Raw genomic sequence first — 16,749 nt, forward strand, 5'->3', positions numbered from 1 at the left:
TGGGGGGGCAGGCCAGAGGAAGGTACTGACTGTCCCCTCCGCCGGCCCGACTGACCACCAAGTTCTCTTGATTCCCTTCCCTCAACACCTCTCCAGTCTGGCCCCTACTTCCATTCCCACTGCCCTGCCTTGGTTCAGGCATTCACGACCCCCCTCCCCTCCCGACCCCACCGCGACCCCGCAGCCAGGCCCAGTCCCCCTCCAGTGAATCTCCCACCTCAGCGCCTGGGTTCTCATCCTGAAATTTCCATGCCACTCCTCTCAGAAGTCTTTGGGAGCTCCCTGCAGCTCAGCTGAAGAATAAAAGCCCATTCGTGGGGGGCTGCTGGCCCCATTTACGCCTTGTTGCTTCTCACACTCTACCTCAGTGGCTCTGAACTTCGTCTGTTCCCCAGACACCACGTGCACACTTGTGTTTCTGCGCTTTGACCCAGGCTACTCTTCCTTCCTGGGATCCTCTTCTCTCTCTGCCTAGAAAAGCCCTCAGCCCTTACCTCCCAGTTTCTGTGTCACCTCCTCTGTGAAGCCTTTCCTGTCAGTGTCTGTCACTTGGGGTTGTAGGTGTCTGAGTACATGTCTGCTGCTTTCGTTAGAGGCGATGTTCACAACTTCCTCCCCGTCCTCCACCCTCAGCCCCTCAATGGCGGGCCGGAGCCCGGCACATGCTCAGTAGGTGCCTCTCGGTAGAAACAAAGGCTCTTTCCAGCAGGTGTGGTCTCTGCCTCCGTGTAAGTTCAGTCTTAGTTGGAGCCAGAGAGGGAAGCAAGGTGCCCAGGGAGGCCTCTCCTTGCCGGGCATTTGGAGTAGAGGATGGAGAAGGACAAGTTCGGTCCCGGGATTGCTCATTTTCACCTGCCAACCCCCTCCCTCCTTTGTTTCCCCACAGAAAGTCCAGGTGGTGGTCACCGTGCTGGACTATGACAAGCTGGGCAAGAACGAAGCCATCGGCAAGATCTTTGTGGGCAGCAACGCCACGGGCACGGAGCTGCGGCACTGGTCCGACATGCTGGCCAACCCCCGGAGGCCCATCGCCCAGTGGCACTCGCTCAAGCCCGAGGAGGAGGTGGACGCACTTCTGGGCAAGAACAAGTAGGCGGCAGTGGCCGGGACCCCGCGCCATGACAGACACTGACAAGATCCAGAGCTATCAATACCTCAGTTATGCGACCTTAGAGGTTTTCTTTCTCATTTGTTTGTGGCTGTGTCCCTGTTTTTCCTTCCTTTTCTCTTTTTAAGGACCAACTTCCCTCTGATGGCTGTGTGAGGAGAGTCCCCTAACAGGTGAAAGAGAAGTCTGGCTCTTTTCATCGTCCCAGGAGCGGTCCTTGCTGCATGCCCTGTCACGTTTCCCTCTCACTTCTTCAAAGCTTCACTGAAGCCCACCCTGAGTGAGGCCCTCTTCGGCAGAAAGTCGCAGCACTTCCTGCTTTTTTGAGTGTTCTGGGCCAACAAAATGGCAGCACATCCTGTTTCCTGACAGGAAATGCAACACAGTGGCCTATGATGTGTGTGTGTGTGTGTGTGTGTGTGTGTGTGTGAGCATCTCTCTGCATTCCTGGAATGAGCCATGGACAGTAAAGTTGTGTGGGAAGAGAAAGCTCTTCAGGGACCCTGAAACGAAGAGACATCCACTAAGTGGGAGATCTTCTGTCAGCTCGTGGAGAGGGCTCAGAATCCCGGTCAGAAGCCAGAAGCTCCTGTACTCCTTGTGGGTGGCTATTTGGGAGGCAAGATGTGGAGACTGGATTTGTCCAGAACTGGGACCAAATCCCTGATGCCATCATAGACTTCCTCCTGTCAGGCATAGTTTCCCCACAAGTGTGGTTTCTGGGACATTCATGGACATGAACTATTCACTAGATTGGTCAGGCTCTAACAGGGACCATCACTCCTGGGACCTCATATGTTGATGACAGTTAACATCAAACTATGAAGAAACAAGACCCATTTACCTAGAAAGACCAAATGAAACTCGTGGATCTTCTTCACTCCCTTCCAGTGGGAAACACGGATGCTTTCTCCCTTTCCAGAATATAAGCTATGCGGTTCATTTGCATTGATTCCTCATCAGGCTTTTGCTTCTGTTTTCTCTTTTAATCTAAACAGAGCAACGCTATCTGAAGACTGTTTTCTGTACAGAGCCAGAGAACTCTAAAAGAAGGTTTAAATATTCTTAGTTCCCCTGAGGTCCAGGTAAGAAGGGGAGCATGGCGGACAGATGGCAGAGATTTCCCGGATGAGGTAGGTGCCAGTGCTGAGATTCCCCCCAGCTCCCACTCCTCTGCCTTCCATGCCAGACAGCGTACGGGCAACTGGTGGGGCCCAGGGAGACCTGTGGGGAGGCCCCAGCCTACCATTTCTTAGGGAGGCTTCTCGCTCTGAATGCCAGGAAGCAGGACACCCATTCCAAATGGGTGGTGAGGACACCTGCTGGGGTTTCTACCCCATGCTCAGTTGTGTCCCATTCCCTCTTCAGCTTTTGTCCCCAGCACTGATAAAAAGCCATATATATGTTAGTCAAGTTTGCACTGAGCCTCCTTCCAAGCATTCAGCCTGGGCAAGAGAGTTAGGCCCCACATGGCCTGAGGCCAGCACCACTTCCTTCCGCCCCTTCCTCCCGTCCTTGCCTCCCTTCCTTCAGCCTCTCTCTTCCATCAATGAAGCCCTGAGGCCCCTGCCATTTCTTCACCACAGAATACTCATAGCTTCCTCAGAACCTTGGGGATCTCTCTCTCCCAGCAAAAATTCCTGTCGTGCCCCATATGGGCCACCTCAGCTTCCTGTAGGTACCTGAGATAGATGGACAGTGTTAGAGAAAATCAGGCTTTGAGGATCCACATGAAGGAGGTGCGGAGTGTCTTTTTATTTTGTTAAAAGAAAGGTGGGTTTTTTGTTTCTGCTGTGCCATGTTTTTTGGTTAGAGTAGGGGATGAGGGAACACCTCCACCAGAACCAGACTGGGAAGCGGGTTTCAGCCTTGTTCATCTCTCAGAGATGCTAGTGGCCCTTGGTACATGGGAGATTGTATTTTCCTGGACCCTGTGTGAGTGTGGGTGTGTACCTAATGATGAGAAGGTAGGACTCTGACAAGGACTGTGAGCTTTGGTCCTTGGGACCGGAGTTGTGGTCATGGTAGAGAGTTGTAGGAAAATAGGGTGCCTTCAGAATCTGGCTGACTGCAGCGTAGGATGTCCTGATACGGACATCAGAAGTCACTGGACTCTTCTCCCATCCCCAGAACTGTGGGATTTTGGTGCTTTCTCAGGGTCTCTCTCCCCACCATATCCCACAACCCTTGTTCATAGGACCTCCCTGTCAATCTCATCTTCCTTACCTTCATTCTTTTGCCCTTTCCCAATGTACTTTCTACTACGTGAGATTCTTCTCTGCCCATGAACCTCATTCAGCCTTTCCAGAGCCCAAGATTTGCCACTCTCCTGATGCGGGGGGGAAAGGAAATGGTGGGCACCTCTGGTGGTTTGGGTGTCCATGTGCCAGAAGACAGGGGCTGGATTTTGTTACTCTGGGCCACCTCTAGTGAGCAGCCTTGAGGGGTGGGGACAGATTGCTGAGAGACTGAGTGTGGGCAACAATTCCTCCCTCCCACCCACCTAGGTTCCAGCTCGTCCTTGGATGGGCCCTTGGCCCAGATGAGCCATCCTAGTGAAGGCATCTATCCAGGTCCATGAACTAGGCAGGTGAACATACTTATGCTTGTAAGTTTTCTACACCTGAGGGGTGATGTTACCCAAGGCACGGAGCATCATTCTGAACCCTCACTTCCATGCAGGTTTATTTCTGGGGATGTTAGGGTGCTGGGGTGTATGCCCGAAGTGGGACAGAGTGAGTTCTGGCTCGTGAGGGGTTCTGGAGGCCTCTGCGACTGTGAGTTCTCACTCCCAAAGTCTATTGCAGACAGGAAAATAGGATAGAAGTGATTTTTTCCACATGGACTGAGACCATAAAGACCCAAACCCAATCCCATCCGGAACTGGGGTGAGGCCAGAAAGCTCAGTCCTCTCCTTTCTCCTTGAATAATCCTTCCAGAAGAGAAACTAACTCTGCCAGAGCCATATGCAGATTTTTGGACTTTGGAAGCGGAAGCTGAGGCCTGGGGGAAGCAGGGTAGAGAACAGTCGGGCAGCCCCAGAGAGCCAGTGAGCAGGTGCTTGGCATGAACGAGAAGAGCCTTCGCAGGGATCCCTCAGCTGGGGGATGGGACAGCAGGGCTTAGAGCGTAGTCTCAGATCCTGATCTTCTTTTCTTCCCAGGAAACCATACATAGCTGCGGTTCTGCAGAATCAGTCCGGGATGATTTTGCTGGCCCAGGGCTCCAATGAGAGCCTCCTGTGGGTAAAACCAGCTCCCTGAAAAACCAGCCTCCATGCAGTGGGGTGGTGGTGGGTGAGCAGAGAGGTTGAGAGACCTCCCCTGCGGCTGGGAGTGAGAGATTCCCTGTTCCTCTAATGTATGCTAATTCTCGGTCTCACCCAACCACATACAGAGAGAGAGGCTGTCCTTTGTCCTTCCACACAAAGGTAGGAAGCGATTGAGCCAGGACCTGCCCTCCGACCCTCCACTCTGTCCCTACTCCTCTCCGCCTTCCCACCTGAGGCTGGTTGGGCGCCCCTTCTCAGAGCTCTGGCTGGTGGCAGGCAGGGAAGGGTCCCAAGGCCTGGTCTTGGTGGCGCGGGGTCCCACAACGTGGTTGTCAGATTTGGCAAATAAAAATACAAGATATCCAGTTTGATTTGCATTTCGATAAACAGTACATAAATTTAAAGTCTGTCTTAGGCAAATTTGGGACATACGATACAAAAAGTGATTTGTAGTTTATCTGAGATTCAAATTTAACTGGCCATCCTGTGTTGTATCTGGCACCCCTATGCTATGACCACTTACCCCCTCTGCCCCCTCAGTCCCAGGGGGCCAGAGACTGGTCACCAAGGATCTTACTTAACCTGCTTTTCGAGCTGCAATATTGAGAAGGGGACACTGTGACTTGAAGACACATGAATATACTTTATTTTTTAAGTGACAACAAAACAAGAACCTTCTGAAGCCATTTGAGCCTCATGACCCCCTCCATGTGCATTTAGTTATATATAAAAGAAGATAGTGATCTATAAACCTATGAACCGAGTCTCGTTTACTCAACATGCATGTCTCTGACTTTCTGTAAATAGTCGCATGGCCATGCTGAGAGTCCCCCTAACCCCTGCCCTCGACCCCACTTTACACAACTCGTTGAGGCCGCTCCTTCGATTTTATGTCACGTAAAGTCTTTGTCCCCAAGCCCCACCCTGTCTCACCCCATTGGGAACCCCCCAGTGGGAGCCACCGGCTGGGGGCGTCGGTTTCGGGCTCGGGCACCAGCTCTGCCTTCGGGGACGTGGGAGGGCCACTGGCGCCCCGAATGCCGGCCCCCACTGCTTGCTGCACATCCGTCTGCAGAGCCGACCCTCAGTGTCCCGTGCGCTGTGTCCAGCCTGGGGTCTGCTGTGTCCTGCGTATGTGTGCGGTGTGCCCCTTCCTCCCACTGTATGAATTCACTGAAAAGCCATAAAGGGGGCCTCCTGCTGGAGACTGCCCTTGGTTCCTCCCAGGAGCCCCCCCGTGTCCCTCCGACTGGCTCCCCACAGAACACTTGTGAAGGGCTCACCTGCTGTCACCCCTCCCGCTCTCTCAGCCCCATGTCACAAGGGTGGATGGCGTCCAGGGCTTCTGGCCGAGTCCCAGGAGGCGTCCGGGCTGGCCCTGCCCAGGCGGGCTCCTCCACCTGGATTTGACAGTCCAACTCCATCTCCATCCTGCGTATGGTCGGGGCAGTGGGGGGCACGCCATAGTTTCAGGGCACTGAGGAGGCAACCAGGATTTTCAGGAGCAGCTAGTCAGCGGCTCAGGTTCCCATCACCATCCGGGCTTGACAGAACCAGCCCTGCTTCTGTAACACAGTGGGGTCAGGGGCCGTGGGTGGCAATGCAGGAAGGCCTCTGGGGGCGGGAGTGCACTGGAGAATGCAGTGGGTTAGGCTCTTCCCACCGTGCTCCCTCCTGCAGGCTGACAGCGCCTAAGAGTGGGTGGCCTGAGGCCTGCAGAACCCCCCCCCCCCCAGCCAGGAGCACCCTGTGGGAGAGAATTGGGGATGCAGAGCTGGGGGCTCTGCAGGTCCCACATCACTGTTGTACCAGGATGGGCATGTAAGCTTCCAGCCTGCAGCTCCTGGCCCCAAGGGCACCGACAAGGGCAGACAACTCATGGGAATAATGCCAGGGGGCCTCGGGCATGGCGACTGGTAAGCATGAGGAAGGAGGGAGACCAGAATGTGAGAAGGACAAGGCCGAAGGCGGCGAGGTGGGCTCTGCCCTCCACAAAGCACGACTTGTGAGCACGCAGAAGCCCCAGGGATCGTCGTGCTGGGGACCATCTCCGGATGGGCTGGGATCCGGAGCTTGGAGGCGTGGAGGGAAGACGTGTCTAGCCTCCCGCTAGCACTCTCTGGGACCCTCCCACTCTCCACACCCACAGCAGACAGCAATGCACGCAAGAGTTGAGGGGGTCTGGCCTGGTGAGGTGGCAGAGCCGCGTGCATGGGGTCTCTCCATCCAGCCCTCCTCAGCCATCAGGACTCGAGGAGGACCCTCTTCAAAGAAGCTTGACTGTTCTGCCCTGACTTGTCCCCATCTAAGGACTTGAGTTGCTGCTTTCTGAAATCCCAGGGATCTGAAAACTTCAAAACCGGGGTGGTGGGCAGGGCAGACCCTAGCCTGCCTCAGGTCACCCCTGGAACGCATCGGCCCCACCGGGAACCCTGCCTTTGTCTCCATAGGAAGGACACCTTGTGTAGGCCCCACCCCCACCGCTCGCCCCCCACCTCCTCTGCTTGGCAATGCTCTCCACACCCCCCCTTATGTGGACTCTGTTGTTCTTGTCTGATCTCTTGTCAAATTGTTATTTTGTAATGAGCTGTGTCTCCTTATTAAAGAAATGAGCTGAAAGAAACCTGGGGGTGGGGGGTGTCTCTAGTGTTTGCCGGGCTGCAGGGAGGGGGCAGGCAGGAACTACCTCCTGAGGCTCTGCATGGCGGCCGGGGCGGGGGGGGGGGGGGGGGGGGCGGGGAGAGGGTTCTGAGAACCTGGCCTCGAGGCCAGTGTCTTCCTTCAGGGAAGCAGGACAAGGGGCCTGAGGCCCGTTCTCTTCTTGGGGACGCAGTCTGTGATGGGTGGTGGGGCACATATATCCTCATGACAGCTTTCTGGGGTCAGGGCAGTGGTGTTGGGGGACGTGGTCTGGGAGGCTGGGGGACCCTCGATTCCTTTCCCCGTGGGCCTGGGCTTGGGGGTACAGCCACCTTCCGAGTGCCAAGACACGGAAGCTGGGCCTGGGGAATGGAAGTTTGAAAAGTGAGAGTTTCTATAAAGTCCTCAATCGCCCCATTGTAAAGAGCTTTAAATGTCTTTGATTTCTGAGGCAAAGATGTTAGGGGCCAAGGAGGAAGCTTCAGAATTTTAAGGAAAGAGAAAGTAGGGCAGCAACTGCCCCCGTTGAGAGAGAAAAGAGGGAGAACTGAAATAAAAGCATTTATGTGGGGGTCTTAGAATTGCAATTCAGGGTACCCAGCTTTGGGTAGCAACCCAATTGTGTCCCTTCAGGAGTAAAAGCTGGAGCTTTTTATCAGCAGACTGTGGAAGTATTAGGAAATGTACACAAGTTGTTTTCCAAAAATTATGATTGAAAGATACAATTACATTTTACAGTTGGTTTTCCGAGTACAGTTGGTTACTAGGAAAACCTTCTGCAGAGTGTCCAGTTGTTATGGGGAATGTGGAGGCAGCAGGCCTGTGTGCAGTCCTATGCCTCTGCCCAGTTCAGTAGCTCAGTTCCTGTTTTTAAAAACAGGATGAAGTGTCAGTCCCAAAATGGAGTCTCTTATGCTCAGAGGTTTTACCCAGCTTCACACCCCCAAGAACTGGAAAGGGTGAGGCTCCTTCCTCGGTTCCCTCTCCCGCCTGTGGACCTGTCTCCTGGAAGGCATGGCAGATCTGGGCTTGCTGCCTTAGTTCCTGAGCAGGGCAGGCTGGGTGGCCTGGTGAGGGGAGGGGCGGGAGGCTGCTCAGCCCAGAGGCTGGGGATTTGTCCGAGCTGGGTCTCCTGGCTGAGCACGTGAGCTCTCTGCCGGGGGCTCTTGCCCTTTGCAGAGGGCTGGACCACAGGGCCGCCAGGGGATACTCGGACCCTGAACAAACACCTCACCAGGTCAAGCGGGGGATCCAGAAAGGGAAAGGACATTTGTGGTTTAGAAGACCCTCACATCACACATGCTCCTTTGCCTCTGTTTCGGGCCCTGGGACAGGTCTGAACTCTTCAACCATGACATCATGTGTGTTTGTTCTGTTGCTGCTTGGGCTACAAGCAGCTGGGTGACCGCAAGGGAAAAGCATCTTTCCTCCCTGTGCTTACGCCAAGTCAGTGACCAGGGATTTCCGCTTGGCAGAGAACCCAGGGCTGAGCGAAGCCAGAGGCGGGCTTGCTGGATAGAGAAACCAGACCCGAACCTTGGCTGAGCAAGGTCAGACCCGGCCACCCACCTGCCATCCCTGCCAGCAGGCCTGAGCAGCCTCCCCCGTGCACGGCTCCTTTGCTGGGAGTTCGGATTGAGCCTCCGATAATCGCCGCGTTAGCTGCCTTTGTAGTCGGAAGCTACTGAGCGGTTTCGGCTCTTGTGACCTACACGGTGGCCTCGTGAAGACCATCACGTACACAGCAGAGGGCTAAGGGGGGATGCTGGGCCACCTGCAGGAGCCCTGGCTGCCGCCTCTCCGGCCCTCTCCTGCCCGTGTGCATGAGCACATGCGTATCCCTCCATCCAGACCGGCTCCACACCTCTGTCACGAGCCTTGCTCTCTTCAAAGAAATCACCATATTCCTAGGCACTCAACACCGGGAATCTTGATTTCTTCCTACGGTTCTTCTGAACCTCCAATCTAGGCTTGTCCTTGGTCTGACTCCTGAGATCCTGCTCTCAGTGATAGTGATTCACTCGTGGTTGTTCCTGGGACAGAGGCAGGAGGGTGAGCCCCCCTCCCCATAACGCTGGGATGGGCTCCTCTAGATGGGAGATCCTATAAACCCCATTTCCTAAACTGCAGAGACACAGTCACAAAGTTAAAACACGGTTTTATTTACTCATTTATAAATATGGTTGTGTTTACAGGCATCATATAGATGTGAATATTATTATTCCCAAACTTTCAAACACAGAATACTTAATAATACTATATAGTAACAACCAGTAAAACACAATCATTCATCTCAGGGTTGAAAGGCCACTCAAAATTGCATAAAAATACATTCAATTCACAAAGCGAATCTGGCCCCCCCTCCCTAAATGTCCCTATCCCGCCCCAGGTGTATTTACAACGGACTGAAGTAAACCCACACAAGTCAGCTGAAAAAGTTACATCTGGTGCTCTAACTGTGGTGGAAGTAAAGTCGGGAGTGAAGAGTGAACTGAGTGGAGAAAAGACAAAATTCAGCCCCTAAAATGGGAGAGGCATGAAGACCACAGTGTGGTTCTTCTAAGCTCTTCTCACCCCTAACTGATCATGGTCAAGGCAGGGGAAGAATGGAGGGAGGGAAACCACGAAGCCAAAGCCGGGGTCTGAATGAGTCCAGTGAGAACAGGCCGTATATTCTCCAAGAGCGGGGGGCGCAAGGGTGAAACATGTTCCTTCCCTCCTCAGAGAGACGGTGGGCCTACCTGGGTGCCAGCTAGGTGGCAGGCCCAATCTTTCAAAGGCTCAAGGGACTCTAGCCAGAAGTGGAGTTATTTTGGATTGCTGCATCCTCCCAGAACCCTCTCCCACCCCTGCAGCCCGCCCCCTGGTGTCCTCTGCTTGAGCCTCTACCTCCTCCTTCCTCCAACCTCTCGTTACCTGGCCTTCTTCACCAGAGGACAGCTGGAATCTGTCCCAGGCTTCAGTGGGGTGGGAAGGAGGAAAGACAAGGTCAGATATGTTAAGGTGAGAGTCTAGCGAGCGCAGGATCTGCACTCATCCTCAATTCTGGTATTCTGGTTTTGTGGGAACGTCAGAGGCTCTAAGAGGCTCCCTGCAGTCAGTGTGCCTTTCCTGAATCGCCTCCTGCAAGGCAGCAATGGGCTGAAGTTTCTTCTGGGAAGACACTCTGTCTCTAGCTGGAAATAGTCAAACCTCTCAGGACAAAGACTGAGTAAGCTAGACATGGCTACCCATGGTCTCCCTGGCCAGGCTACGGACAAGTCAGACATGCCCACCATTCAAACCTCATCTCTGAGAGGCTACTAGCACGGCCAGGGGCCTTTGAAACTAGAAGAGTGGTGGTGGCAGTCATTGTTGGTGGATGGAGCTGGAACGGGAATCATGGCTGATGTGCAGAAAACCTCCTATGTATCATTAGCTCCAAGTGAGAAAAGCAGAGAACAAAGAATGGAGGGAGATGGGAGAGGAAGGGTGAACGGTATGTTTGTTTGTTTGGAAGGACATAAAAGCATCCTCATGTTTAAGGGGACACCCAAGAAGTTTATTGGAAGCATGAGGGGGAAATTTGGAGGAGAAATAACAGAAAGGATCACTCTGGCAGATTCACAGTCCGAACTGATAAGCAGATGGGACTGGAGAATGGCTCAGAGAGAAGGCCTTTGGGGGACTGGAAGGGCAGGGGAAAAGCAAAAGATATGAATTAACAGAATAATACACTTGGATAAAATTGGTTCAAGAATACGCCAGCCTAGCAAATGTGCACGTGTATGCATGCAGGTTAGAAGCAAGAGCAATCTCCCAATCATTACACCTCTTTAGGTAAGATCAGATCATTCATCAATCCATCACTTACCAGTGGTGTCTGTCTTTGAACATACCCACTTCCCACGGTTCTTCCCAAGGAGGGGACACTGGGCTGCAAGCCACAGCTAGGTTCAATTGGACCCTCAACCACAAATCCCAAAGGAGAAGTGAATGCATCTCTTTTACCCTGCAGCTGCTAGCAGGCTAGTCGAGATTCTTGATTTGGTTTTTATCAGCCCCCAAAGACTACCTCCTCCCTGGTAGCTGTGACAGTAACAGCGCCTGCGCCGCAATCAAGTTGATCTGTTTTCCAATCTAATCTAATCAGAACACAAGTGATCAATAGCTGTCCTTGATAGGGTCTACTGCTCCCAAGCAATGTCGATACCCATTAGGGAAGCTGATTAAAATCTCCGCTCTGCTGGAGGCCAAGGGACCAGGGTACCGGCGACCAGCACTCATTTCCCTGCACGCAGCTCTGCCTCTCAGTGACCCCCTCCTCCGGTGCTGGCAGCCTCCGCCCCGCTCTTCGTTCTGCCTCCTTCCCACTTTCCCACCCAAGCTCACGGGCCACCTTCACTTGCAGGGTCTCTGTCCTTTCACTCCACTCACACCCAGTCCTGCAGGAGGCTTTTCAGAGCTAAGTGCTGTTCTATGCAATACGGCTGTGTGGACTTAGGGTCTATGACTTCTTCCTGCACTGGTAGTCTCCTCTGCAGACCTGCTTAAAGGAAGGATCATCCTCAACAGCACTAGAACCTCCTACTTCCGATAGTCCAGAATCCAGAGGGGCTCCACAGAACTAAAAAGTGGAGGTTTTCATTGAGGAAAATTCTCTTGCTGCTGTAGGGCAGACTTTAAGACTATGTGTAAGCTGGTGCTAAGCAGAAAGGCAATGTCTGCCCTTTGGATATTAAGGGCCACATAGACCACATTCGAGAGGGCTGAGGCAATCTATGAAGCAGCAGCTCTATTTCCTATTAAAACAACTTGTCCAAAGGCTGCCTGCAACAAATTGCTTTCTATCCATTTCCCCATGAGCTCCAATTTCCACCTCTGCAGGTTTTAATATTCTTACCAAGCCATTAGGAGGGAAAGCAATTGCAACACCATTCAATTACCCTCAATATTAAATTCACTTTCTAACAAGGATGAGAAGTCAACCTTGACGTGCTAATGTTAAAACAGTCAGAAGAAAACAAGAGTAAAAATTTCAAGTTTAAGAAATGTCCTGATCTTCCTAGGAATAGAAATTGTAAGCCTGGAAGGGATCTTAAGGACGATCCAGTCCAACTGCATTCTGCAGACAGGGAAGGTGACTTTCCCAAGGTCACGTGGCTAATAAGAGCTGGCCTTAGAACCCAGCTATTCTGACTCCTAGGGGCTTATCCCTTCCTCTTGCCTTTTTCTGCCCTCAAAGCTGCCTTGCTTATTGGGTGAGAGGACTCACATCCTTTGATAGGTTGAAACCTGCCTTAAAAATCAGTGTGGGGACCAAGATCTGCAGTTATAATTGGGCCTAGATTTGGGGCTGCTGTGTGTCTAGAGTTGGGTGTGGTGCTAGCACGAACAGTGGCCCCTGGGAATGGCCAGGAGGGAAGGCCCCCAGCCAGCGCCCAGGTAGGGTCACCTCAGTGTTAAGCTCCAGGGGAACCAGTGGCTCCCCCAGCGGGTTGGTATCAGGAATTCCCCCTGCCTAGTGGCTCAGTTGCTGAATCCTTTAGGCTTTTCCTTTTGTGGGGCAGAGCAGCCTGGAAGCTGAATAACTGGCAATCTTTTCAATAGCCCATCTCTCATCTCCATGCTTCTCCTGCCACAGGACCGCCAACGTGATCAGGACGGAAACACCGGCCTTTGTCCGAGGGGAGGCAGTCTATCTGGCTAGGGGAGGCTGCACTGGGGCCAGAAATCCAGAGACCAAACCAAATGCGTGGCTTTGAGCGTTTCTTCTCCTCTCACCCCTGGCTCACTTAAAAGCCCCTGATAGCAAAACAGTAGTTCACACACGTTTTTGTGGGATTCACAGGCTAATACACGGAGTTTCAGCCTTCTCGTTTCTGGGCAGAACTGTCGAATAAGGACGTTTTGTTTTGGGCAGAAGAAGCACGTGGCCTCACAGAGCAATAAATACATCCTGGCCCCAAACATGGGGTGGGAGACAGGAAGGCGCAGAAGAGAAGCTAACACATCCTGCAGTTGGACAGAAAAAGCAGGGAGGTTCCAGGACATATCAAGTGAGACTGCCCAATAGGGAATTTAGTGCACTGAACAAACCCAGGGCATGTCTATTCTTTAGATTCTTTAGAGGCAACACCCCAAGATTTGCATAACTCTGTTGCACTAGAGACTGGGACTAGGGGTCATCATGCCCAAGAGCTATCTGGAAAAGAGTAAGCAGCCCTTGAAAGACAAATAGGCGAAGCAGTGAAACCTCAGCCAGAGAATCTCTGGAATGGCTGAATCATTACTCTCAAAGGTGTGGCTTGCTTTGAAAAATATCAAATTAATGAGAACAGAGGATATAAAGTTGTACCAAGAACCTTCTCATCCCCATTCTGATATTTCATGTAAAGACCCTAAAAGTGACACAGCACAGCTGAGCCCCAAATTGTTGGCCAGACCGGCAGTACTCATGCAGCTTGAGCTATCTGGGGTGCTCTCAGGTATCCAAACCAGTAGGTTGAGGACAGAAGGTATGTGGCCACTGAACAGACCAACAGCACAAGAGGAGGGAGGCCTGCTGCTGTTGGCACCCGGAGCACACGGCTGGTCATTAGGTCTCTAACCATCACTCCTGGGGCTTCCGGTCAAAGCAACTGTGAAGAAAGGGTATTTTATTCTCTGGGAAAGGACCAGAATTCAGAGTCTATCTGTCTAATAAAATTAATTGTATAAGAGAGAGTGCCTGAAATTGCCTAGGATGGTTTACACTTTCATGATTTCTTGGTCATAGAATCCAATATTCCTGAGATTGAAAAGCTTGTAAATTTTTCATCACAAGGAAAACTTTCTGGCAAGAAAAGGCATCTTTAATGTGAAAGGGCTGTGTGAAGCAGCAGGCCATAACACCAACCTAAGAGTTTTTAGATTCTGTCCCACGCTTTTGAAAGGCACAAACAGATGAGGGAACTCTCTGTAACCCCTTTACCCGGTCTATCTAATGGGAGAGGGTCAAATGTTTTCCTAATAATTCAGTTTTCTTTTCCTGAGAAAGAGGCAGCAACCACCCCCATGCCTTGCCCAATATCCAGGATGTGCCAGGAGAATCAACTAGTCAACACCTTGTTTTGATTTTCCCTCTCCCTAGAATGAAGACGACGTTTATAGTGGAAGTGAGGAAACATTTTACTCTAATTTAGCATTCCCTGAGAACTGAGCTGACAGCGCTCCCATGCTCACACCAAATCCTAATCAGTAGTAGCTTCTCTTGGAAAATGGTTGGAAACGGAAGAGAGAATTTTGGGTATTCTAAAAATGGGGTCTTGCTAGAGGAGACATATTTCCTATTCTGGAATTAGGCTCTTGAATGATAAACTCTGGTTTAACGAGCATGTAATGTTTCAGAGGGCCATGGAGAACTACATTGTCATTTTCGGAAAAGAGATTAAAAAATGGACAGAGGTGGTATATGTTAAGAGAATGGACCACTCTAAGCACTGAATACCACGGGCAAATGAGGAGGACTTAAATGACCTGCACACTCAAAATAAACCAACCAAGGGAGAAAATGCCTATAAAGACCAAATACGTTAGATATTACTATGGGGTCATCATCAAGGACCAACCATTTAATTTTGTGCTAACGGAGTATCTGTCCAGGTTTGGGCATGATATTTTCAAAGGCTGTTTTTGTCCAGACGAGGACAGATGAGATGTGACAGGCAGGAGAAGTATGCTATGTGAGGAATGCCTTAAAGGACCGGGAAAACGCCAGTTCGAAGTAAGGTTAAGGGGAGGTGACCAACTACACAAGGGGCTGTCACATCAAAGGGCACTATGGACCGTGTGGAGCACCCAGGGACAGACTCTGACTCATCTTAGTAAAAGCTTTCTGGTTATCAGAGTTGCCCACCTTTCGAGGAATAAATGCACGGCTACCTGACTATGGGTCAGAGCTGGGGCAGTGGGGTGCAGGTGGGGGTCCCTGTCACATGACAACAGAAAGCTCAACCAAATGACCTCTGGGCTTTGCCACTCTTGGGATTCCGTGACTCTCATCAATGGGTTGGGAGGATCTCACCACTTCAGACCTCTAGTAAGAAGTCATTTCTCCTGTTGGCTTCTAAGAAAACAGATGCCTCTCCCCTAAATCTCGCCACCGGAAACAATCAATCACATTCACCACCATTACCACAGCACGATCTATCTTCTGTCTTCTTTGTCACAAGGTTGCAAGTGTCCCCAGATACTCTACTTACACCATATATGTCTTTCCGACCTGCTTCCACTCCCTGGTCCGCCTCCCACCCAACCACCCTCCCCAGCTCTCATGCCTCCTTACAAGGACTTCCTTTCTCATTAGGAGCAGGTGCCCGAGTGAAGAGAGGAAAACAAGGTCGAAAGGAGGTGAGGCAGAGCGGGGTGTCCAGAGCCCAGATTCCCTAATAAAGGAAATCACTGTGTAGGGAAAACAAGTGGGAGATGAGAGCAGCGGGCTGGCACTTATGCCAGGGTCTGGCTTTTCGGCAAGATGGCCCGTGGTGCCGCCAAGGCAATTCTTCTGGTCTCCAGAGCACCCCAGGAGAAATGATTTTCCACAATGGCCAAAGACAAGTGAGGTCAGGTGCTCTGTTCTAGCTTTTACACCATGTGTAAGGTGGGGGAGGGGAGACAGAAAGGAAAGGAATAAAGGAAGCCAGGGTCATCTGAGCCCTGGGGAAGGGGGCCAGGCATGAAGGAAGAACAGGAATTAAGACTAATCAGGGATGTTACTGGGTTGTTGATAGAAAAAGTAACAGTAACACCAGCAAGGAGTCAGAGAAAAGTCAGTTCCTGAGAGGTGCAGACTAGCAGAGACCTTCAATGCAGAGTCACTGTCACCTTGGAATCTAATGGAAACAGAGCTCCAGAGGCCGTCCGATGATTATGCCAACATCCTGTTTCTCTTGGCATCCCAGACAGGATCCTGGAATGGCCACCGTAAGACTCACCTATATCAGAGGACACTGGGTCAGTGTAAAAGGCTGTGGGGTACTGGTTTGGGTAGAGGCCTTACATGTTTGGACCAAATCCAATGTGGACAAGTAGCTGAGCAGCAGGAAGCTGGGGTCCACAGCTGAGCCTGGTGTACTCCCCAAGGCCGTCTCCAGATGGCTTGAATGATCACAATCATGCTTCAATTAAAACTGTCATAAAACTCAGGGGGTGGGGGGGCATGGGAGGAACAGGGCACTGAGAGTGCAGAGGAAATGTACAGTGCAGAGGAGGTGACTGGAGGAGGGTCAGAAAGACGTTGTCCTTCCACCAAAATATTCACTTCTTTTGGTTGGAAGGCAATGGCTGTAGAAGAGGGGTGGGGCAGCAAATCCTGCCCTTTCCCTCCTAAATCGGGAGCCTAGTCTATTTGGATAGTTTGCTGATGACTCTGATGAGGGCACCATTTTCATCTTTCAGCCTCTGGTTGTCGGATTTCAGTTCTGTTAACACCTGTAGGGTGACAGAGGGAAAGGTGTGTTAGAGCTTGGCAACATCACCTCCTTACCCTCCCTGACCAGGCCAGGCCAGGCCAGGCCAGCCCCGTGAACAGGGCGTTCTGAGGCAGCTTATGCAGTGGACTGTCACTACCCTTTCTCCCAGGGATGAAAGTCCCCTGAATCTTCCTACTTCTTGAGTTGGTAATGTTCATATTTAATGGGAGACCACAGCACCTCCATCTTTTGAACTAGCATATTTAGCAGTAACATCTTATTTCACGTTCCACACCCTG

At 51.7% G+C, this 16,749-nt stretch overlaps 2 protein-coding genes across 10 annotated transcripts in view; one reads left to right on the top strand and one right to left on the bottom strand.

Annotated features, from left to right (window-relative positions):
• Positions 1 to 6,987, top strand: part of SYT2 (synaptotagmin 2) — a 105,619-nt gene extending 98,632 nt beyond the window's left edge. For both annotated transcript variants that reach the window (XM_027614205.2, XM_027614206.2), the window contains exon 9: positions 887 to 6,987. In XM_027614205.2, coding sequence (XP_027470006.1) covers positions 887 to 1,093 — 207 coding nt within the window. In that variant the 3' untranslated portion in view covers positions 1,094 to 6,987. The remainder of the gene's footprint in view (positions 1 to 886) is intronic.
• Positions 6,988 to 9,160: 2,173 nt separating this feature from the next.
• Positions 9,161 to 16,749, bottom strand: part of PPP1R12B (protein phosphatase 1 regulatory subunit 12B) — a 216,497-nt gene continuing 208,908 nt past the window's right edge. For 4 of the 8 annotated variants that reach the window (XM_027609982.2, XM_027609978.2, XM_027609977.2 and 1 more), the window contains one exon: positions 9,161 to 16,469. In XM_027609982.2, coding sequence (XP_027465783.2) covers positions 16,383 to 16,469 — 87 coding nt within the window. In that variant the 3' untranslated portion in view covers positions 9,161 to 16,382. The remainder of the gene's footprint in view (positions 16,470 to 16,749) is intronic. The other 4 variants (XM_027609981.2, XM_027609979.2, XM_027609976.2 and 1 more) reach the window with 2 other exon arrangements.

Source organism: Zalophus californianus, chromosome 10 (assembly GCF_009762305.2).
Source record: "Zalophus californianus isolate mZalCal1 chromosome 10, mZalCal1.pri.v2, whole genome shotgun sequence".
Classification (NCBI taxonomy): domain Eukaryota; kingdom Metazoa; phylum Chordata; class Mammalia; order Carnivora; family Otariidae; genus Zalophus; species Zalophus californianus.